Source organism: Schistocerca piceifrons, chromosome 2 (genome assembly GCF_021461385.2).
Source record: "Schistocerca piceifrons isolate TAMUIC-IGC-003096 chromosome 2, iqSchPice1.1, whole genome shotgun sequence".
Taxonomy (NCBI): domain Eukaryota; kingdom Metazoa; phylum Arthropoda; class Insecta; order Orthoptera; family Acrididae; genus Schistocerca; species Schistocerca piceifrons.
In genome coordinates, this window is record NC_060139.1 from 1,027,666,898 (window position 1) to 1,027,690,792 (window position 23,895).

Consider the following 23,895-nt stretch of genomic DNA (forward strand, 5'->3'; position numbering starts at 1 on the left):
CATAGTTTTTCTCGTGCACTATGCATCGTATTGCTGCAGACTTATTTTAAATCTGTTCATATTTACTGCACTACAGATTATCTTCCATGTACATAATTATGTTTAGTATCTGTTCTGTAGGCAACAATTTTCTCTTACTTTGTTTTACAGGGGCAAGACAGGATGAATAGGGAGAGACAGGGGCAAGACAGGATGGATAGTGAGAGGGGGGAGGGGAGACAGAATGGACAGAGAAAGAGAGGGGGCAAGACAGGATGGATAGGGAGAGAGAGAGAGGGGGGAGGGAGGCGGCAAGACAGGATGGATAGGGAGAGAGAGAGGGGAGGCAGCAAGACAGGATGGATAGGGAGAGAGGGGTGCGGCAAGACAGGATGGAGAGGGAGTGAGGGGGGAGGTGGCAAGACAGGATAGATAGGGGGAGAGGAGGGGCAGCACAGGATAGTTACGGACAAAAGGGAGGGCAACACAGGATAGATAGGGAGAGAGGGGACCAAGGCAGGATACACAGGGAGTGAGGGGGCAGGAGAGGGAAAAAGAGGGGAGCAGGAGGGGGAAAGAGGTGGGTAGGAGGAGATGGACAGATAGTTGAGAGGTTGAGGTGGACAAGAGAGTGGGGAGAGGAAGAGATGGATACGGAGTGGGGAAAGGAGTTTATACATATACTACTTAAAACTTCCATGCTAATAGGCTGTGGTCGATGTGTAAAACTTTCTCCTAGCGATTCCTCTCTGACTACAGGAGACATCTTCGGAGGTAAAGTGGCAAGCTGTACCCAGAACTCGAGCGATCCTCAAATATATGGGCAGTGTAGAGGGCACCACAGTCTGTCACATGACGTCGGCTATGAGATTATCTCTGATAGCGCCAACATTCTCGATTGAAAGTAAGAGATTGTCATTCTTATTGCAGTGTTGACATCCAAATTTCCCTGTTGATATTGTTATGGTTTTTATAAGTCTTAATAGCCTCTCTATACATGTGTGCAATAATGCTATGTTTTCAATATGATGTTCGTTTCACTGAATTTTAGTTCTTGATCACCCTCTTGGTAAACATGTTCTGCTACGGCTGATTGATCTATATGTTCCAGGTGGCAATTTCTCTTGTGTTAACCAGACAGGTGCTAACACGTCTTTTCATGGTACCAATATAAACCAGTCACAACTACAAGAAATTTTGTTTACACCTGTTTTAGCTAAAGGAAGTCGTATATCTTCTGCCGATCATAAACATTCTTTAATCTTGCTGGTGAGTCTGAGGGAAGTTTCCACACTGTACTTGCTCAACACTTTCCTAACACAGTCTGTAAGCTCACTGATACAGGGAAGGAAAACTTGCCCCCATGGGCAGTCATCATACCTCATTGATCCTGATTCTCTCCATAGGGCAAAGTGCTCAATCTATCTCCTTGTTAGAATAATCATTCTTCTTGAATGTCGAGCATAGTAACAGTAATAGTAAATAATAATAATAGTATTATTATTATTCTTTCTTTTCTCAGACGTTATGTCTGGTCAAAAATGGAAAGTGACGCAGACCTTGATCAAGTGTTAATTCCTTTTAACTGTACGGTGTATGTTACATTGCATTTATTAATATACCACGTGGGAAAAATATATCTAAAAACAAAGATGATGTGACTTACCAAACGAAAGCGCTGGCAGGTTGATAGACACACAAACAAACACAAACATACACACAAAATTCAAGCTTTCGCAACAAACTGTTGCCTCATCAGGAAAGCGGGAAGGAGAGGGAAAGACGAAAGGATGTGGGTTTTAAGGGAGAGGGTAAGGAGTCATTCCAATCCCGGGAGCGGATTACCAAACGAAAGCGCTGGCAGGTCGATAGACACACAAACAAACACAAACATACACACAAAATTCAAGCTTTCGCAACAAACTGTTGCCTCATCAGGAAAGAGGGAAGGAAAGGGAAAGACGAAAGGATGTGGGTTTTAAGGGAGAGGGTAAGGAGTCATTCCAATCCCGGGAGCGGAAAGACTTACCTTAGGGGGGGAAAAAAGGACACCAACCACTTTCTCGAACGCCCGGAATCTTCACCCAATCTGTTACCCCCAGAAACCATCCTTGTAACCATTGATGCCACTTCCTTATACACAAATATTCCGCACGTCCAGGGCCTCGCTGCGATGGAGCATTTCCTTTCACGCCAATCACCTGCCACCCTACCTAAAACCTCTTTCCTCATTGCCTTAGCCAGCTTCATCCTGACCCACAACTTCTTCACTTTTGAAGGCCAGACATACCAACAATTAAAGGGAACAGCCATGGGTACCAGGATGGCCCCCTCGTACGCCAACCTATTCATGGATCACCTAGAGGAAGCCTTCTTGGTTACCCAGGCCTGCCAACCCAAAGTTTGGTACAGATTTATTGATGACATCTTCATGATCTGGACTCACAGTGAAGAAGAACTCCAGCATTTCCTCTCCAACCTCAACTCCTTTGGTTCCATCAGATTCACCTGGTCCTACTCCAAATCCCACGCCACTTTCCTTGACGTTGACCTCCATCTGTCCAATGGCCAGCTTCACACGTCCATCCACATCAAACCCACCAACAAGCAACAGTACCTCCATTATGACAGCTGCCACCCATTCCACATCAAACGGTCCCTTCCCTACAGCCTAGGTCTTCGTGGCAAACGAATCTGCTCCAGTCCAGAATCCCTGAACCATTACGCCAACAACCTGACAACAGCTTTCGCATCCCGTAACTACCCTCCCGGCCTGGTACAGAAGCAAATAACCAGAGCCACTTCCTCATCCCCTCAAACCCAGAACCTCCCACAGAAGAACCCCAAAAGTGCCCCACTTGTGACAGGATACTTTCCGGGACTGGACCAGACTCTGAATGTGGCTCTCCAGCAGGGATACGACTTCCTCAAATCCTGCCCTGAAATGAGATCCATCCTTCATGAAATCCTCCCCACTCCACCAAGAGTGTCTTTCCACCGTCCACCTAACCTTCGTAACCTGTTAGTTCATCCCTATGAAATCCCCAAACCACCTTCCCTACCCTCTGGCTCCTATCCTTGTAACCACCCCCGGTGTAAAACCTGTCCCATGCACCCTCCCACCACCACCTACTCCAGTCCTGTAACCCGGAAGGTGTACACGATCAAAGGCAGAGCCACGTGTGAAAGCACCCACGTGATTTACCAACTGACCTGCCTACACTGTGATGCATTCTATGTGGGAATGACCAGCAACAAACTGTCCATTCGCATGAATGGACACAGGCAGACAGTGTTTGTTGGTAATGAGGATCACCCTGTGGCTAAACATGCCTTGGTGCACGGCCAGCACATCTTGGCACAGTGTTATACTGTCCGGGCTATCTGGATACTTCCCACCAACACCAATCTATCCGAACTCCGGAGATGGGAACTTGTTCTTCAATATATCCTCTCTTCCCGTTACCCACCAGGCCTCAATCTCCGCTAATTTCAAGTTGCCGCGACTCATACCTCACCTGTCATTCAACAACATCTTTGCCTCTGCACTTCCGCCTCGACTGACATCTCTGCCCATACTCTTTGTCTTTAAATATGTCTGCTTGTGTCTGTATATGTGTGGATGGATATGTGTGTGTGTGTGTGTGTGTGTGTGTGTGTGTGTGTGTGTGTGTGTGTGTGTGTGTGTGTGTGTGCGCGCGCGCGCGCGCGCGAGTGTATACCAGTCCTTTTTTCCCCCTAAGGTAAGTCTTTCCACTCCCGGGATTGGAATGACTCCTTACCCTCTCCCTTAAAACCCACATCCTTTCGTCTTTCCCTCTCCTTCCCTCTTTCCTGATGAGTTAACAGTTTGTTGTGAAAGCTTGAATTTTGTGTGTATGTTTGTGTTTGTTTGTGTGTCTATCGACCTGCCAGCGCTTTCGTTTGGTAAGTCACATCATCTTTGTTTTTAGATATATTTTTACATTGCATTTAGGAACTTTCGGGTAATTGAACATGTAACAATAATTACAGATTTCTGTAGTTGTATATATATATGTTTGGATGTAGCTGTGTTGCGTTGATGTACTGGTGGATATTGTGTGGTATGACTCCTGTAGTTGATAGTATAATTGGTATAATGTCAACTTTATCCTGATGCCACATGTCCTTGACTTCCTCAGCCAGTTGGATGTATTTTTCAATTTTTTCTCCTGTTTTCTTCTGTATATTTGTTGTATTGGGTATGGATATTTCGATTAGTTGTGTTAATTTCTTCTTTTTATTGGTGAGTATGTTGTCAGGTTTGTTATGTGGTGTTGTTTTATCTGTTATAATGGTTCTGTTCCAGTATAATTTGTATTCATCATTCTCCAGTACATTTTGTGGTTCATACTTGTATGTGGGAACGTGTTGTTTTATAAGTTTATGTTGTAAGGCAAGCTGTTGATGTATTATTTTTGCTACATTGTCATGTCTTCTGGGGTATTCTGTATTTGCTAGTATTGTACATCCGCTTGTGATGTGATCTACTGTTTCTGTTTGTTGTTTGCAAAGTCAGCATTTATCTGTTGTGGTATTGGGATCTTTAATAATATGCTTGCTGTAATATCTGGTGTTTATTGTTTGATCCTGTATTGCAATCATGAATCCTTCCGTCTCACTGTATATATTGCCTTTTCTTAGCCATGTGTTGGATGCGTCTTGATCGATGTGTGGCTGTGTTATATGATACGGGTGCTTGCCATGTAGTGTTTTCTTTTTCCAATTTACTTTCTTTGTATCTGTTGATGTTATGTGATCTAAAGGGTTGTGGAAGTGGTTATGGAATTGCAGTGGTGTAGCCGATGTATTTATATGAGTGATTGCTTTGTGTATTTTGCTAGTTTCTGCTCGTTCTATAAAGAATTTTCTTAAATTGTGTACCTGTCCATAATGTAGGTTTTTTTATGTCAATAAATCCCCTTCCTCCTTCCTTACTGCTTAATGTGAATCTTTCTGTTGCTGAATGTATGTGATGTATTCTATATTTGTGGCATTGTGATTGTGTAAGTGTATTGAGTGCTTCTAGGTCTGTGTTGCTCCATTTCACTACTCCAAATGAGTAGGTCAATATTGGTATAGCATAAGTATTTATTGCTTTTGTCTTGTTTCTTGCTGTCAATTCTGTTTTCAGTATTTTTGTTAGTCTTTGTCTATATTTTTCTTTTAGTTCTTCTTTAATATTTCTATTATCTATTCCTATTTTTTGTCTGTATCCTAGATATGTATAGGCATCTGTTTTTTCCATCACTTCTATGCAGTCGCTGTGCTTATCCAACATGTAATCTTCTTGTTTAGTGTGTTTTCCCTAGATAATGCTATTTTTCTTACATTTATCTGTTCCAAAAGCCATATTTATATCATTGCTGAATACTTCTGTTACCTTTAGTAATTGGTTGAGTTGTTGATTTGTTACTGCCAGTAGTTTTAGATCATCCATGTATAGCAAATGTGTGATTTTGTGTGGGTATGTTCCAGTAATATTGTATCCATAATTTGTATTATTTAGCATGTTGGATAGTGGGTTCAGAGCAAGGCAGAACCAGAAAGGACTTAATGAGTCTCCTTGGTATATTCCACACTTAATCTGTATTGGCTGTGATGTGATATTATTTGAATTTGTTTGGATATTAAGTGTGGTTTTCCAGTTTTTCGTTACTATGTTTAGGAACTGTATCAATTTAAGATCTACTTTGTACATTTCCAATATTTGTTGTAACCATGAGTGGGGTACACTATCAAAAGCTTTTTGGTAATCAATTTATGCGTAGAGTAGCGACCTTTGTTTAATTTTAGCTTGATATGTCACCTCTGCATCTATTATCAGTTGCTCTTTACATCCTCGTGCTCCTTTGCAACAGCCTTTTTGTTCTTCATTTATAATTTTGTTCTGTGTTGTATGTGTCATTAATTTCTGTGTAATGACTGAAGTTAATATTTTGTATATTGTTGGTAGGCATGTTATGGGGCGATATTTAGCTGGGTTTGCTGTGTATGCATGATCTTTAGGTTTCAGATAAGTTATTCCATGTGTAAGTGTATCAGGGAATGTGTATGGGTCTGCAATGTAACTGTTAAATAATTTATCTAAAAACAAAGATGATGTGACTTACCAAACGAAAGCGCTGGCAGGTTCATAGACACACAAACATACACACAAAATTCAAGCTTTCGCAACAAACTGTTGCCTCATCAGGAAAGAGGGAAGGAGAGGGAAAGACGAAAGGATGTGGGTTTTAAGGGAGAGGGTAAGGAGTCATTCCAATCCCGGGAGCGGAAAGACTTACCTTAGGGGGAAAAAAGGACAGGTATACACTCGCATACACACACACACATCCATCCCCACATACACAGACACAAGCAGACATTTGTAAAGGCAAAGAGTTTGGGCAAAGATGTCAGTCGAGGCGGAAGTACATGGGCAAAGATGTTGTTGAATGACAGGAGAGGTATGAGCGGCGGCAACTTGAAATTAGCGGAGGTTGAGGCCGGGCGGGTAACGAGAAGAGAGGATATACTAAAGGGCAAGTTCCCATCTCCGGAGTTCTGACAGGTTGGTGTTAGTGGGAAGTATCCAGATAACTCGGACAGTGTAACACTGTGCCAAGATGTGCTGGCCGTGCACCAAGGCATGTTTAGCCACAGAGTGATACTCATTACCAACAAACACTGTCTGCCTGTGTCCATTCATGCGAATGGACAGTTTGTTGCTGGTCATTCCCACATAGAAAGCTTCACAGTGTAGGCAGGTCAGTTGGTAAATCACGTCGGTGCTTTCACACGTGGCTCTGTCTTTGATCGTGTACACCTTCCGGGTTACTGGACTGGAGTAGGTGGTGGTGGGAGGGTGCATGGGACAGGTTTTACACCGGGGGCGGTTACAAGCGTAGGAGCCAGAGGGTAGGAAGGTGGTTTGGGGATTTCATAGGGATGAACTAAGAGGTTACGAAGGTTAGGTGGACGGCGGAAAGACACTCTTGGTGGAGTGGGGAGGATTTCATGAAGGATGGATCTCATTTCAGGGCAGGATTTGAGGAAGTTGTATCCCTGCTGGAGAGCCACGTTCAGAGTCTGATCCAGTCCTGGAAAGTATCCTGTCACAAGTGGGGCACTTTTGGGGTTCTTCTGTGGGAGGTTCTGGGTTTGAGGGGATGAGGAAGTGGCTCTGGTTATTTGCTAATGTACCAGGTCGGGAGGGTAGTTGCGGGATGCAAAAGCTGTTTTCAGGTTGTTGGTGTAATGGTTCAGGGCTTCTGGACTGGAGCAGTTTCGTTTGCCACGAAGACCTAGGCTGTAGGGAAGGGACCGTTTGATGTGGAATGGGTGGCAGCTGTCATAATGGAGGTACTGTTGTTTGTTGGTGGGCTTGATGTGGGCGGACGTGTGAAGCTGGCCATTGGACAGGTGGAGGTCAACGTCAAGGAAAGTGGCATAGGATTTGGAGTAGGACCAGGTGAATCTGATGGAACCAAAGGAGTTGAGGTTGGAGAGGAAATTCTGGAGTTGTTCTTCACTGTGGGTCCAGATCATGAAGATGTCATCAATAAATCTGTAACAAACTTTCGGTTGGCAGGCTTTCGTAACCAAGAAGGCTTCCTCTAAGCGACCCATAAATAGGTTGGCGTACGAGTGGGCCATCCTGGTACCCATGGCTGTTCCCTTTAGTTGTTGGTATGTCTGGCCTTCGAAAGTGAAGAAGTTGTGGGTCAGGATGAAGCTGGCTAAGGCAATGAGGAAAGAGGTTTTAGATAGGGTGGCAGGTGATCGGCGTGAAAGGAAGTGCTCCATCGCAGCGAGGCCCTGGACGTGCAGAATATTTGTGTATAGGGAAGTGGCATCAATGGTTACAAGGATGGTTTCCGGGGGTAACAGATTGGGTAAGGATTCCAGGCGTTCGAGAAAGTGGTTGGTGTCTTTGATGAAGGATGGGAGACTGCATGTAATGGGTTGAAGGTGTTGATCTACGTAGGCAGAGATACGTTCTGTGGGGGCTTGGTAACCAGCTACAATGGGGCGGCCGGGATGATTGGGTTTGTGTATTTTAGGTAGAAGGTAGGGGTGCGGGGTGTCGGTGGGGTCAGGAGGTTGATGGAGTCAGGTGAAAGGTTTTGTAGGGGGCCTAAGGTTCTGAGGATTCCTTGAAGCTCCACCTGGACACCAGGAATGGGATTACCTTGGCAAACAATGTAAGTAGTGTTGTCTGAAAGCTGACACAGTCCCTAAGCCACATACTCCCGACGATCCATTCCCTCTCCTTCCCTCTTTCCTGATGAAGCAACCATTGGTTGCGAAAGCTAGAATTTTGTGTGTATGTTTGTGTTTGTTTGTGTGTCTATCAACCTGCCAACGCTTTCGTTTGGTAAGTCACATCATCTTTGTTTTTAGATATATTTTTCCCACGTGGAATGTTTCCATCTATTGTATTCATATCCTTAATTTGAACCCAACAATTACGTTTGTTATTGTCACTGTTGCATTTCGAAATCTTTTCTGTCATCTTATTTTCTCTTTCTATTTTTGCAAGTAGTTTCACTTTGTATTCACCTTCTCCTTTTTACAGTAATATACCATACAATTTTATCCCGCCTATATATACTCAATAATACGTAACCCACTTCCAAACCATAACCAAAAAAATTTTTTTTCTTCCGCTTTCAACACTACCGCTGCTACAAAATCCAAAATTTCCATTCACAAACAGTTCCTTTCACTCATTAAACAACCATTTTGCTAGTTCTAAAAACTTTCGCTTTATGTCCATTTCCGTTTCTCCCACATCACTGATCATTTTTAGCTGCTTCCCACAGGTTTTAACGTAATTATTTCTTCGTCAGACAATTGTTAGCCTCATTTTCATAATAAATTTTCCCGAATTTCTCCACCATTTAACATGTTTTGGAGACAACACAACCACCTAACCTTTGTGCACATCGTTGTTTACAAACCCAAGTTCACCACAGGATCAACATAGCTCAGCTTTTACCAACCCTTTTTCACCTTTTTTCACACCAGATCTCCAGTTGCTTTATCTCTCCCCATATATTTTTATTTTCATTTTCATTTCAGCCTCATGTCACACTTTCCACCTTCTAATACCATGTCACCCTCACAACATCCCCACAACGACCCCATTAAGTTTTATTTATATTCCCTCCGCAAACATGCCTTCGCCCTAGCCAGATTATGCTCCCATATTTTATTTTCCCAGGCCTGCCTGACATTTGGCAATGCCCCCAAAGGCCTTACACTTAAAGTTCCCATCTCTGGCTGCAACCCTTCTTTCCACCAGTCCCTATACCAATTCCAAACTGAACAATCCATTGCCCCACCCACCTAATCCTTCACCTACACATCAACTCAGCCAATGAACACACCCGTCAACTCCTATCCTTAATAAAAGTCCTCAGTCTTTCCTCTCCCACATCCACACCGGCTGTTCAGAGCACACTCCTACAGGCCAACCGCAAATTAGAACAGCATGCCACCCTCCACCTCAAAAAGCTATCCAATCTCCTGGTTTCCCACCTCCGGAAAGGCAACTCACTCACCCTTCACAACCTTTCCAGCAAACCTCAACCTCCTCTCATTGCACACAGACCCAGTCTCTCCCATCTACTCAATCTCCCACTTCCTGCTCCACTCCCCCCAAAACCTCAAAAATCGAATCAACACAATCTGGAACCACAACACCCATTTTCAGTAGTTAACCTTTCCTCCAAACCACTCTCCTAATCCGAAACCTCTGTCCTATCCAAAGGCCTCACCTTCAGCCCCACTCCCAGATTCAACCAAACAGCCCTCGTCAAAGATTTACTGTCCTACACTCGTACTCTCTGCTGGAAGTATCACTTTGCCACGAAGAGAAATGATCCTAATCCTACTCCTAATGATCCACCTCCCCAAGACACTATCCAAATTGAACCCTGCCTGGAACAGTTCCATCCTCCGTCACAGCGGGACCCACCTCCTCTTCCTCAAAATCACCCTCTCCAAACCTTCCAGGAATTTCTCACTTCCGGCCTTGCCTCTCAATCCTTCTTAAAAAACGTTAATCCTACTCCCAACATCACCACCGCTGAAGCCCAGGCCGTCCGTGATCTGAAGGCTGACCGATCCATCGTCATTCTTCCGGCGGACAAGGGTTCCACAACCGTGGTACTTGATCGTCGGGAGTATGTGGCTGAGGGACTGCATCAGCTTTCAGACAACACTACTTACAAAGTTTGCCAAGATAATCCCATTCCTGATGTCCAGGCGGAGCTTCAAGGAATCCTCAGAACCTTAGGTTCCCTACAAAGCCTTTCACCTGACTCCATCAACCTCCTGACCCCACCGACACCCCGCACCCCTACCTTCTACCTAAAATACACAAACCCAATCATCCCGGCCGCCTCATTGTAGCTGGTTACCAAGCCCCCACAGAACGTATCTCTGCCTACGTAGATCAACATCTTCAACCCATTACATGCAGTCTCCCATCCTTCATCAAAGACACCAACCACTTTCTCGAACGCCTGGAATCAATACCCCAATCTGTTACCCCCGGAAACCATCCTTGTAACCATTGATGCCACTTCCCTATACACAAATATTCCGCACGTCCAGGGCCTCGCTGCGATGGAGCACTTCCTTTCACGCCGATCACCTGCCACCCTATCTAAAACCTCTTTCCTCATTGTCTTAGCCAGCTTCATCCTGACCCACAACTTCTTCACTTTCGAAGGCCAGACATACCAACAACTAAAGGGAACAGCCATGGGTACCAGGATGGCCCACTCGTACGCCAACCTATTTATGGGTCGCTTAGAGGAAGCCTTCTTGGTTACGAAAGCCTGCCAACCGAAAGTTTGTTACAGATTTATTGATGACATCTTCATGATCTGGACCCACAGTGAAGAACAACTCCAGAATTTCCACTCCAACCTCAACTCCTTTGGTTCCATCAGATTCACCTGGTCCTACTCCAAATCCCATGCCACTTTCCTTGATGTTGACCTCCACCTGTCCAATGGCCAGCTTCACACGTCCGCCCACATCAAGCCCACCAACAAACAACAGTACCTCCATTATGACAGCTGCCACCCATTCCACATCAAACGGTCCCTTCGTGGCAAACGAATCTGCTCCAGTCCGGAAGCCCTGAACCATTACACCAACAACCTGAAAACAGCTTTCGCATCCCGCAACTACCCTCCCGACCTGGTACAGAAGCAAATAACCAGAGCCACGTCCTCAACCCCTCAAAACCAGAACCTCCCACAGAAGAACCCCAAAAGTGCCCCACTTGTGACAGGATACTTTCCAGGACTGGATCAGACTCTGAATGTGGCTCTCCAGCAGGGATACGATTTCCTCAAATCCTGCCCTGAAATGAGACCCATCCTTCATGAAATCCTCCCCACTCCACCAAGAGTGTCTTTCCGCCGTCCACCTAACCTTTGTAACCTCTTAGTTCATCCCTATGAAATCCCCAAACCACCTTCCCTACCCTCTGGCTCCTACCCTTGTAACCACCCCCGGTGTAAAACCTGTCCCATGCACCCTCCCACCACCACCTACTCCAGTCCTGTAACCCGGAAGGTGTACACGATCAAAGGCAGAGCCACGTGTGAAAGCACCGACGTGATTTACCAACTGACCTGCCTACACTGTGAAGCTTTCTATGTGGGAATGACCAGCAACAAACTGTCCATTCGCATGAATGGACACAGGCAGACAGTGTTTGTTGGTAATGAGGATCACCCTGTGGCTAAACATGCCTTGGTGCACGGCCAGCACATCTTGGCACAGTGTTACAATGTCCGGGTTATCTGGATACTTCCCACTAACACCAACCTGTCAGAACTCCGGAGATGGGAACTTGCCCTTCAGTATATCCTCTCTTCTCGTTACCCGCCAGGCCTCAACCTCCACTAATTTCAAGTTGCCGCCACTCATACCTCACCTGTCATTCAACAACATCTTTGCCCATGTACTTCCGCCTCGACTGACATCTCAGCCCAAAATCTTTGCCTTTACAAATGTCTGCTTGTGTCTGTGTATGTGCGGATGGATATGTGTGTGTATGCGAGTGTATACCTGGTCTTTTTTCCCCCTAAGGTAAGTCTTTCTGCTCCCGGGATTGGAATGACTCCTTACCCTCTCCCTTAAAACCCACATCCTTTCGCCTTTCCCTCTCCTTCCCTCTTTCCTGATGAAGCAACCATTGGTTGTGAAAGCTAGAATTTTGTGTGTATGTTTGTGTTTGTTTGTGTGTCTATCAACCTGCCAGTGCTTTCGTTTGGTAGGTCACATCTTCTTTGTTTTTAGATATATTTTTCCCACGTGGAATGTTTCCCTCTATTATATTCATGTTAAATAATTTAGTTAGATGTGAATGTGTTGAGGTGAACTTCTTTAGCCAGAAATTTGCTATTTTATCTTTTCCAGGGGCTTTCCAATTGTGAGTAGTATTAATTGCTTGGGTGACTTCATGTTGCAAAATGACCACTTCAGGCATTTGTGGTATCATCTTGTATGTGTCTGTTTCTGCTTGTATCTACCGTGCGTGTCTGTTATGTTGTACCGGGTTTGACCATATGTTGCTCCAGAAGTGTTCCATGTCTGTTATGTTTGGTGGATTGTCTATTTTAACATGTGTGATATCTATTGTATGGTAAAATTTCTCTTAGTTTGTGTTGAATGTTTGGTTTTGTTTCCTTTTATTTTCACTTTTTTTGTATCATCTAATTTCTCTATTGCTTCTTGTTGTGAGATTTTACCTAACCTTTTTCATTTTTTTTTTTTTTTTTTTTTTCCTGACATTTCATTTCTTATAAATTGTGTTAGCTGTCCGATGTCTTTTCTCAGTTTTTCTATTCTTTTCTGTAGCCTGTGTTGCCATGCTGGTTTTGTGGGTTTCTTTTGTGTGTTGGTTGGTTCTGATCTCTGCCTAGTGTGTATATTTAGTGTAGTGAGTGCGCCTATATAAACCAGTAGTTGTAACTCTTCCATAGTTGTATTTTCATTTATTTTGTTGTGTATGATTGTGTTGATAGTTGTTATTGTTGTTTCGACTTGTGGGTTATTTGGTAGTGTATGCAAGAATGGTCTAATGTCTTTATTTGTGTCTTTGTATTCTATATATGTCAGCTGAAATTTTTCTTCTATATCTAACATATGTGTCTCTTCGTGTTCTATTTGTGCTTGTTCTGGTGGCTGTCTTAAGATTTTGTTTTCCCCTGATTGTTTAATTGACGCGTGTTGTTCTTTGTTTGTTTGCTCTGGGATGTTTGAGTCCATTACTGTATTTTCTTCTTCTTCTTCTTCTGATTGCACATTATTATTATTATTGTTATTGTTATTATTATTATTATTATTATTATTATTATTATTATTAGTCAGTGTGGCTCAATGGCCAGGTTAAAATGATATACTTGGATGGCAGTTTGGCATCTCCAGTAATCCCCCTGTGGTAAGGGGACCTATAGTTTCTCGTGGAATCTGCAGCACGTGTAGTTTCTGGTGTATCTTCACATTATTGAGATGTAAAGGTCCAGACAGGATTTTGTCTTGCAACTTTTCATGTTCCAAGCACATGCTTTTACCCCTAGTCCACCAGGCCTGATATTCGTTTATCTTGGAATACATGCTGTAATTCAGGTAACAGAGAGATAAAAGTAACTTCCTGGCAGATTAAAACTGTGTGCTGGACCGAGACTCAAACTCAGGAACTTTGCCTTTCACGGGCAAGTGCTCTACCATCTGAGCTGCCCAAGCACGACTCACGCCCCGTCCTCATTGCTACTATCCGAGTCGTGGTGCGGCACACAGTTTTAATCTGCCAGGAAGTTTCATATCAGCACACACTCTGCTGCAGAGTGAAAATCTCATTCTGGAAACATTCCCCAGGCTGTGGCCAAGCCATGTTTCCGCAGTATATTTTCTTTCAGAAGTGCTAGTTCTGCAAGGTTCGCAGGAGAGCTTCTGTAAAGTTTGGAAGGTAGGAGACAAGGTACTGGCAGAAGTAAAGCTGTGAGGACGGGGCGTGAGTCGTGCTTCGGTAGCTCAGATGGTAGAGCACTTGCCTGCGAAAGGCAAAGGTCCCGAGTACGAGTCTCGGCCTGGCACACAGTTTAAATCTGCCAGGAAGTTTCATATCAGCACGCATTCCGCTGCAGAGTGAAAATCTCATCCTGGAAACAGAGAGATAAATGTGTTAAACATTTTATCATCTAGTTTCGTACTGAGCTCGAGAGTCCACAGCTCGTGTTCTAAAGTGCGCGTCATATATCTTGGCGGCCGAGTTTAGGTTTGTTCTGCGCATCTGACGTCACAAAACACAGTCAGCCAATGAACAGAGAATGACGTTGCCAGATCTCAACTGCAGTGCAGAGCACAGACGAGTGTCTTCAGTTTTAGAAACGTTCAGTCATAAATAAAGTAATAGAACAAAAGCAATGTCTTGATAGCAGACTTTCTTTTACAGAAAGTTTGGAAAAAGCATTCTTTATACCAATTGCTTCATATTCTATTAATTAATTAAACCAAACAAGCAATAAGACTCCTAATTCAGGCGATAGCAAGGAAAGATGTTTGTTTCAATCTCACGAACTGCTTTTTCGCAATACAGAACAGCGGTAATTGTTTATTTTCTACTGTACTTCGACGAAGCGTGAGTAATTCATAGTCATACCAACAGTGTTTATAAGTAGTTGCATGAGTGTTAAGAGTCCTTATGGACTTACACTGTTTGCTGAGCTGAGGTAGCGGAACGGTTAAGGTGTTGGGCTGGCAAGTGAAAGGTTATGAGTTCAAACCTTGTATGGTGCTTAATATTTTCTTTATTTAAAAACAATATTGCAGTGCCTTACTTCACGAATTTTATTCGTTTGAATGAAATTTCTAGTGCTTTGCCTCTTCATTAACTTTTTCGCTGCTGCAGACACGTGCTCCCCGCATTCCGCGCTGTGCGCGATTTTGTCATCACTGCACTTCTCACCTGTGCAGACACATGGTGTTCCCACTGCTTTGACACACTTATCGTTCGATTTCACAAAAACTATTCGGCCAAAAAATTTGATTATTACACGTCTTCTTGACTGCTACCTTCCCCCCATAAATGACTTAATTTTGTTTTGATGTGCAGCATTAAATGTAGTAAACCATTGCACGAAATTTTGAAGAGTTTGCAGAGGTAAAAGTCCATAGCGTATACTTTCCGTATGGTCGATTTTAGTTGCCACAATGTTGAGAATGAAATGTGGACAAGATACCTAAATTTCATATAATATTTACTGTATAATAATATCTCATTTAATTGAAGTACCACATAGGTTTCGTATGTAATATTGAAAAATATTCCGTCTTTCGCGACTGTAATAAAAGTTTTATTTACACAGGGCGCGTTTGGCTTTATTTTAAAGCACTTCCATCGGTGAAAGGTATGGCACATACACAATGGTATTGATGTTCTATTTCTTATTTTTGTTCCACAGTCGCAGTTTTACCAATGGTATTGAAATATATCCCTCTTCTGCAACTGTAATAAGCGACTTATTTAGACCAGACGCGTTTCTCTCTTTTGAAGCATCATAAGAGGACTGTATTTTGTGTCCTCTATTGCCAAGTCACCTTTCGTAGTTTTGTGCTGCGGTAGCACAATATTCAACGTTTGTGTTGGCTCATCAGTGTTTTAGCAAATAAATGCTGTTTGTGTGTGCCACACACAAAATTATATTTGACATAGCTCTGAGCACTTCACTGACAGACGGTTTATTCGAGTCCTAATGCTTTTGTAAGTCCACAGTTTTGTTTAATGTATTTTGTCTACTTCCATTTGATTGATTGAAGTGCTTTAAAATATAGCCAAACGTGCCCAGTGTAAGTAAAACTTTTGTTACAGTCGCGAAAGGTGGAATATTTCTCAATATTACATACGACACTTATGTGGTACTTAAATTAAATTAAATATATAGGTATCTTGTCCACATTTCATTCTCAACATTGTGGCAACTAAAATCGACCATCCGGAAAGTATATATACTCTATGGACTTTACCTCTGCAAACTCTTCAAAATTTTGTGCAATGGTTTACTATATTTAATGCTGCATAATAACTGCGTTGAACATCGAAACAAAATTAAGTCATTTATGGGGGGAAGGTATCAGTCAAGAAGATCGGTAAAAATCTAATTTTTGAGCCAAATAGTTTTTGTGGAATCGAATGATAAAGAGTGTCAAAGCAGTCGGAACACAATGTGTCTGCACAGGCGAGCAGTGCAGTGACAAAATCGCCCACAGTGCGGAATGCAGGGAGCACGTCTTTGTAGCAGCGAAAGGGTTAATGCGGCCGTGGTGGCTTTACTTCATGAACTGCGCGCTCCCCCCTAAACATAAGCTTGCGAACTACACTCCTGGAAATGGAAAAAAGAACACATTGACACCGGTGTGTCAGACCCACCATACTTGCTCCGGACACTGCAAGAGGGCTGTACAAGCAATGATCACACGCGTGGCACAGCGGACACACCAGGAACCGCGGTGTTGGCCGTCGAATGGCGCTAGCTGCGCAGCATTTGTACACCGCCGCCGTCAGTGTCAGCCAGTTTGCCGTGGCATACGGAGCTCCATCGCAGTCTTTAACACTGGTAGCATGCCGCGACAGCGTGGACGTCAACTGTACGTGCAGTTGACGGACTTTGAGCGAGGGCGTATAGTGGGCATGCGGGAGGCCGGGTGGACATACCGCCGAATTGCTCAACACGTGGGGCGTGAGGTCTCCACAGTACATCGATGTTGTCGCCAGTGGTCGGCGGAAGGTGCACGTGCCCGTCAACCTGGGACCGGACCGCAGCGACGCACGGATGCACGCCAAGACCGTAGGATCCTACGCAGTGCCGTAGGGGACCGCACCGCCACTTCCCAGCAAATTAGGGACACTGTTGCTTCTGGGGTATCGGCGAGGACCATTCGCAACCGTCTCCATGAAGCTGGGCTACGGTCCCGCACACCGTTAGGCCGTCTTCCGCTCACGCCCCCACATCGTGCAGCCCGCCTCCAGTGGTGTCGCGACAGGCGTGAATGGAGGGACAAATGGAGACGTGTCGTCTTCAGCGATGAGAGTCGCTTCTGCCTCGGTGCCAATGATGGTCGTATGCGTGTTTGGCGCCGTGCAGGTGAGCGCCACAATCAGGACTGCATACGACCGAGGCACACAGGGCCAACACCCAGCATCATGGTGTGGGGAGCGATCTCCTACACTGGCCGTACACCACTGGTGATCGTCGAGGGGACACTGAATAGTGCACGGTACATCCAAACCATAATCGAACCCATCGTTCTACCATTCCTAGACCGGCAAGGGAACTTGCTGTTCCAACAGGACAATGCACGTCCGCATGTATCCCGTGCCACCCAACGTGCTCTAGAAGGTGTAAGTCAACTACCCTGGCCAGCAAGATCTCCGGATCTGTCCCCCATTGAGCATGTTTGGGACTGGATGAAGCGTCGTCTCACGCGGTCTGCACGTCCAGCACGAACGCTGGTCCAACTGAGGCGCCAGGTGGAAATGGCATGGCAAGCCGTTCCACAGGACTACATCCAGCATCTCTACGATCGTCCCCATGGGAGAATAGCAGCCTGCATTGCTGCGAAAGGTGGATATACACTGTACTAGTGCCGACATTGTGCATGCTCTGTTGCCTGTGTCTATGTGCCTGTGGTTCTGTCAGTGTGATCATGTGATGTATCTGACCCCAGGAATGTGTCAATAAAGTTTCCCCTTCCTGGGACAATGAATTCACGGTGTTCTTATTTCAATTTCCAGGAGTGTATACTGTACTATGGCGCTGCTTCTCTTGGCGCGTGCATCGTGTGCAACTGGCAACGCAGCAATCTCCCGCGTCTAGACGGGCATGCGTGAGCCGCCAAGATAAAAGAATTGAACTATAGTGGCTATCGTAGCTGCCTCTGGATCATGGGGTCCTGGGTTCAATTCCCGGCAGTGTTGAGGATTTTCTCTGCACAGGGACTGGGTGTTTGTTGTCATCATCATCATCATCATCATCATTCTTGATAGTGGCTAGATTGGACTGCGTAAAAATTGAAGGGTGACAAAATTGGAACTTTGTACAGGCACTGATGGCCGTGCTGTTGAACACCCCACAAACCAAATATCATCATCATCATCCTGAGCTCGCGGAAATAATTTAATACCTTCTGCACTCTAAGAATGTATTTTAAAATGTCACACTTCTCAAGGATTATGCAGGGTCTATAATAATAAAGGGCATAAAGGCATACGTTGAAAGTACATGATACTAGAAGCAAAAAAGTCTGGTACATAAGGGATCTAAAATGCATACCTGAAGAGCTGTAGGTACTTCATCTTCGATACTGTAAAACAAAACTCTTCTACTGCAAGCTCTTTGCTTTCCATATTTTGAAAGATAATATGGACCAAAAAAAGATAAATTTCCAATAAAAACGGGTTCGGTTCTTAAGTGCATACTTTAAGAGCTGTGTGCACTTCTTCAGGAGAAGAGATATTTCACAGTAGTGAAGATGAAAGAGTGCGCATAGCTCTTAAGGTATGCACTTTAGTGTCCATATTTAATAGACATTTTTACTTGCTATGGTCCATGCTACCATCTCTCAAAATACGGAAAGTAGAGAGCTTGCAGTAGAAGAGATTTGTTCCACATTATTGAAGATGTAGTGGTGGTAGTAATAGTAGATGGTGGTGGTGGTGGTGGTGGTGGTGGTGGTAGTAGTAGTGGTGGTGGTGGTGGTGGTGGTGGTGGTGGTGGTGGGGGGTATGAATTTTACAGCCCATTTTTGTTAGACTTTGTTCCTTCTATTATTGTATGCTTTCTACTGTATGCATTTACACCATTAATTAGGATACACCTTTATGTCTAAGAAAACTGAAAAATGTTGAGTTGTGGGGTTCTTAAAGTAACAACTTCCACAAATTGTTTTAAATTATTTGATGATTTTAAGAAATGTCCAACACTAGATTTGTAAGAAATAGTCATAAATAACTTATCAGTTACAATTATCTTATTGTTCTTACACCTTTTGAGTTCAAAAATTTGTTCTACCGAATGTTCCAGGAAGCCGTTCGGTTTATAAAGACCTTGAAACACAAGTAGTAATTGTAACAACAAATAAGAAGCTGCAAAAGGCACTCAAAGAAGAGCAAGAGCAACTTTATTCCAGGGGAATTCCATTCACAGAAAAGACAGTTGCAGATTCCAAACAGGAGACAGCTCTCTGGGTTCATACTGTAGTAAAATTATTCAGGCATTACTTCTAAGACTAATAGAGGTAAGTTTCAGTTTATTGTGTTTGGGCAGCTTGTGTGAAAATGCTTCTTGGGAAAGTGCTACTGACTAAACTAATTTATTGAGAAATTTCTCTAGATTATAAAGTAGGATGCCACTAACTTATCTGTCCATGTTTTAGTGTTCTTTTCCTGCCCTTATTTGCTTATCACTTTTATTCAACACCGTATGCAGAGTTGATTGGTCAGTGTGCATTTCATAGTGTCTTTAGGAAATTTCAGAGCTTCCTCATTTTCTGTTGTTTGCTACTAGGTGCAATTTTGTAATTGACAGTTGCTCTTGAATCCAGGTATGAGAGACACCATAGTCGTGAGTTACAAAACATTAAGATGTAAACAATAATAATGTGATGAATATATACTGAGAATTGAAAAACTGTGCCAGACGAGGACTCGAGCCAAGATTTCCTGCTTACCTATAAGCAGTGACCTTAACTGTTCTGAGAGCACCTGCAGACTTGACTCAAAATTTGTCACTGATATTTCCACCTATGATTTCCAAACCCTACTGTCAGAGGTTCCCCCCTGGGATATGTGGGAATAACAACACAGGGGGACAGAGCTGGTGCATGACACGGCTTACACTGCCACAAGGAATATAGTGAAAGGATTGAAGTGTGTTGAAATGAATGATGCTATTTTCAAGTGATTCACACAACTTTTGAACACGTGCTTCAAATTCTGTTTTAGTCTTAGCTAATCATTTAAATCCATCCATCCTATTCAGTGGTGAATGTGTTGTTAAATGGAGATGCTGCAGAATGCATCTGCTACAATCATATAAAACAAAACAGTGCTCATGTCTTTCACTTGTACTGATGTTCACTCTTAAAGCCAAGATTGGTGATTCATAATTTGTCAGTAAACTTTAATTTAATCAACAGTGACTCAAGCAAACCAGGTAACTATAGATTTGACTAATAATAATGGTAATGTTCGTTTAACTTTACATATCACCCTCCTCCCCTTCCCCACCCTGATTCAAGTCTGGAGAGTGCCAGAGGCATCTCAGCCGCCACAGTATCAGTTATGCTGGGAGTTGTGCCTCTTTAAGATAAACACTGGCCATTTCAATGCTGCATTTGTGAAATTTAATGAATTTATGACTATAACTCTCCTTTCTATGCACGAGTATTTCTAAAACACTCATGTTTCCCCTCTGTGTTACAATACCGTTACTTTGTGTATGTAAATTATACTCTTTTTTTTAATATTATTTCTCAGTAATGTAACTATTCAAAAATAATAAGTCGTGGAAGTGTTGTTGAAAAATAAATGCTCCTTATTGTGATTGGAACAATGTGTTTTCATTTGAATGTCAAAAGTAATGTCTTCTCATGCTGATTGTTGTGTACTGGCAAATTCTCTTTGGTCTTTCTTCCATACCTTCCCTGGATTATTCAATTTAAATTATAGATTCCTGTGAGTATAGATTTTCATGTGTCTTGCTAAATTTTAAATGAATGTGTATGAAGTGCTATAACTACTGGAAAATAAAAGGGAGTTAATTTTCATCTCAGTACGTGTTCATGTACTTCAGATATGTCACACACGATTAATGCAAAATATTGAAACTTAATTGTACTTTCCTATATTTCTTCTTTCCGTTTCTTCTTTACCCTGCAATATATAACTTCAAATATGTCTTCATTAAATCCTAACTAAAATGTGTTTTTTTTATTAAAGATTTTGTTTATTTTATAATTCTTTTTTTAAGGCTGCAATTCGTTAAAGCTTCGAGCCTATGAAGATCATCGTGACAATCAATGTGACTCACAATTATTACACACACTGTCTTTCTTTATCCACCTGATTTGTTGGAAACTGATCAAAATAATGAGTGTGTTAATTGATAGTACAAATGTTACGAATCTGTAAAACATTTTAATATATTAAAATTACAGTATTATCAAATATAAAAAAAGGTCTCTTGCATTAGTATGAGCCAAATGGAAAATCATTATGCCTCCTTGAAAGTGAAAAAGAATATGAAGTCTCAAATATGTAATTGTTTTTTTGCTGCATTTGAATTGAGCCTGCAAAATTTTAACACGTGCAGATATTATTCTACATTTTAAAAATATTTTGCAGACAAATTCTGAAAAATGCATTAATCAATGGGTACACATATGACGAGAAGAATTAAGACTGCCCCATTGACTATGAACGTATTTCTCATCATACATTAGTGCTTGTTCATTTTTCACCTTCCCAACTTGTGCTCTGTCCTTTTTCTGTGACAAGGTTATCAAAATGTCAGAAGTCAAAACAATAGAGCTGATCAGCAATCTTGTGAAAATTGGCATACAGTAATGCTTTGAGCAGCTGAAAGAATTTAGAAGTGTAGGCTCTAAAGGAAAATATTAACGTACCCTCCACTGATTGAACTTACTTGGTATGTGGACAGATTTTCAGCATTAGTCTTGCCTTTGCGTCGGAACTTGTACACATTTTCCATCAGAGTACAAGAACGTCTCTGAAGAAAACTACTCTTCTACTATTACTGAAATGATCTCTTTTGAACAGAATAAGAACATCATTCAAGACCAAAAACAATGTAATGTCGTGAGAAATAGTTCCTTAGTGAAATGATCTCTCTCTCTCTCTCTCTCTCTCTCTCTCTCTCTCTCTCTCCCCCCTCTCTTTCTTGCTCGCTTGCTCACTCGCCTGCTCTCTTTCTCTTTCTTGCAGATCAGACCCTGTATGAAGTACTGTAATGCATAGTCAGACAATTTTGAAGTAACACAAAAGGAGTGACGATGAGGAAAACATGAACTTGTACTAAAGCAAAATGATTGATGTGAGATTCAAAAGGAAATGACATCAGAAAATGATATAAACAAAACAATTTTCATAGAGCTCATGATAATACTTATCGTCCTATAAACTTTCAAAAGATGTCATGTGACCATTAATTCCTTGGAAAAAAAAGTTAGTGAAAACAGTTAGTACAGAATCAAATTATGGATCAACTGGCAAAAACAGTAGTAGATGTGGCAGCATCTTCACGTGAGGCCAATGCCACTTTATTGGAGAATAAATGAACTCAAAATCTTCACAGATATAAGGTGGACTGGTCACAAAAGACACAACTGTGTTCTAATTCTGCAAGTCGACATTAACGGTCATACTCTAATACAAATTCCGTGTATAAAATCGCTTGGAATCCAACTTGGTAAAAAGTCATAACAGATAAATGAATGAAAATCTCAGTTTGGCACTTTTTGTACATAGAAGCCACTTTATGGATTTATTTATTTATTTTACTTAAAGACAAGTTTGCACATTTCATTCCCTGTTGTCTTATGGAATCATCTTATGATTTCATGCACTGACTGTAAATAAAGCATTTAGTCACCAGTCATGCATTAGAAATATTGTTTTCCCACACCATTCACTATCACCCACCATACACCTAATAGCTGTAAGATCCTTGTTAAACCATATGATGTTCCCAGACCATTATCCCTACACCTAGATTTTTGTGTGTGAGATTGTTCCCACTGTAAAACCAGCCTATGGGCACACCAATACTATTTACTTCTGTCTCGACCAGTACCCCCCCTCCCTCGTAATCCTACAATATTAAAGGCAGAGCTACCTGGAAAACCAGGTGGCAACTTCATTTCATCAAATGATTTCCATGATTTTCCATACGTCAACTTTTGGTGCATGTGAGACCATGTCTTACTTTCTTAGTATTAACATTAGCAAATGAATTTTTTTGAGTTGCCACTTTAATTATTAATTAATGAAGTGCAGCAGGGATTTACAGTTTCATGAACAATTTGGCAAGTTGTAAGCTCTTGCCATACCTAGAAAATATCTTCATTACCATTGGTCATCACCCTCCCATATCTTTGTACAATAACCTAAATTACATGCAAAATGTCCTGGGAACACACTTTGAACTGTTGTCATTGAACTGTAATGTCCTTAGTGTTAGACACATCTTGTTTCAAACAGCATGGTCTTCACACTGTGATCACTGTTATCTTGAAACGTGACACTACAAGAAAGTTAGCAAAATACTTCTATACACCATGGGAATCCATGTAAATTTAGACAATGTAGAGGGTGTACTAAGTTGCCATTCTTTTTATATAATTCAAATTTGGAAATGTGTGCTACCACAGGAACTATTTTATAGGGGACAGATTCTAGTGAGACAGAGTAAAACAAGGCAGTCAGTTCCAGAGTGCGGAAGTCATTCGTTTGCAAGCCATGCTCCCTTCCACGTTTTTGAACTTGTTGTCACTATTGAGCGGCTGATGGAGGATTTAGGATGACTTAGGCAATTTCTATTTGATGTGATGAATGGCAGCTTACTCTAAATGTAAAAAGATGTAGCTTAATGCTGTTGAGTAGCAAAAATAATCATGTAATGTTCAAATCAGTTGTGTGCTACTTGGCATAATCAGGTCAATTAAGTATCTAGGCACAATGTTGCACAATGATGTGAAATGGGATGAGCACGTAAGATCAGTAGTGGAGAAGGCAAACGGTTGACTTCTGTTCATTGAGAGAGTTCTAGGCAACCGTATACAGACCACGTGTGTGACCAATTCTTG

At 42.4% G+C, this 23,895-nt stretch overlaps 1 protein-coding gene across 5 annotated transcripts in view; it reads left to right on the forward strand.

Moving 5' to 3' along the window:
• Positions 1 to 22,597, forward strand: part of LOC124776434 (CDP-diacylglycerol--glycerol-3-phosphate 3-phosphatidyltransferase, mitochondrial) — a 102,995-nt gene extending 80,398 nt beyond the window's left edge. For 2 of the 5 annotated variants that reach the window (XM_047251431.1, XM_047251432.1), the window contains exons 9-10: positions 19,095 to 19,308; positions 21,042 to 21,201. In XM_047251431.1, coding sequence (XP_047107387.1) covers positions 19,095 to 19,297 — 203 coding nt within the window. In that variant the 3' untranslated portion in view covers positions 19,298 to 19,308; positions 21,042 to 21,201. Of the gene's footprint in view, positions 1 to 19,094; positions 19,309 to 21,041; positions 21,202 to 22,015 lie in introns of those variants that run through there. The other 3 variants (XM_047251428.1, XM_047251433.1, XM_047251430.1) reach the window with 2 other exon arrangements.
• Positions 22,598 to 23,895: the final 1,298 nt, after the last annotated feature.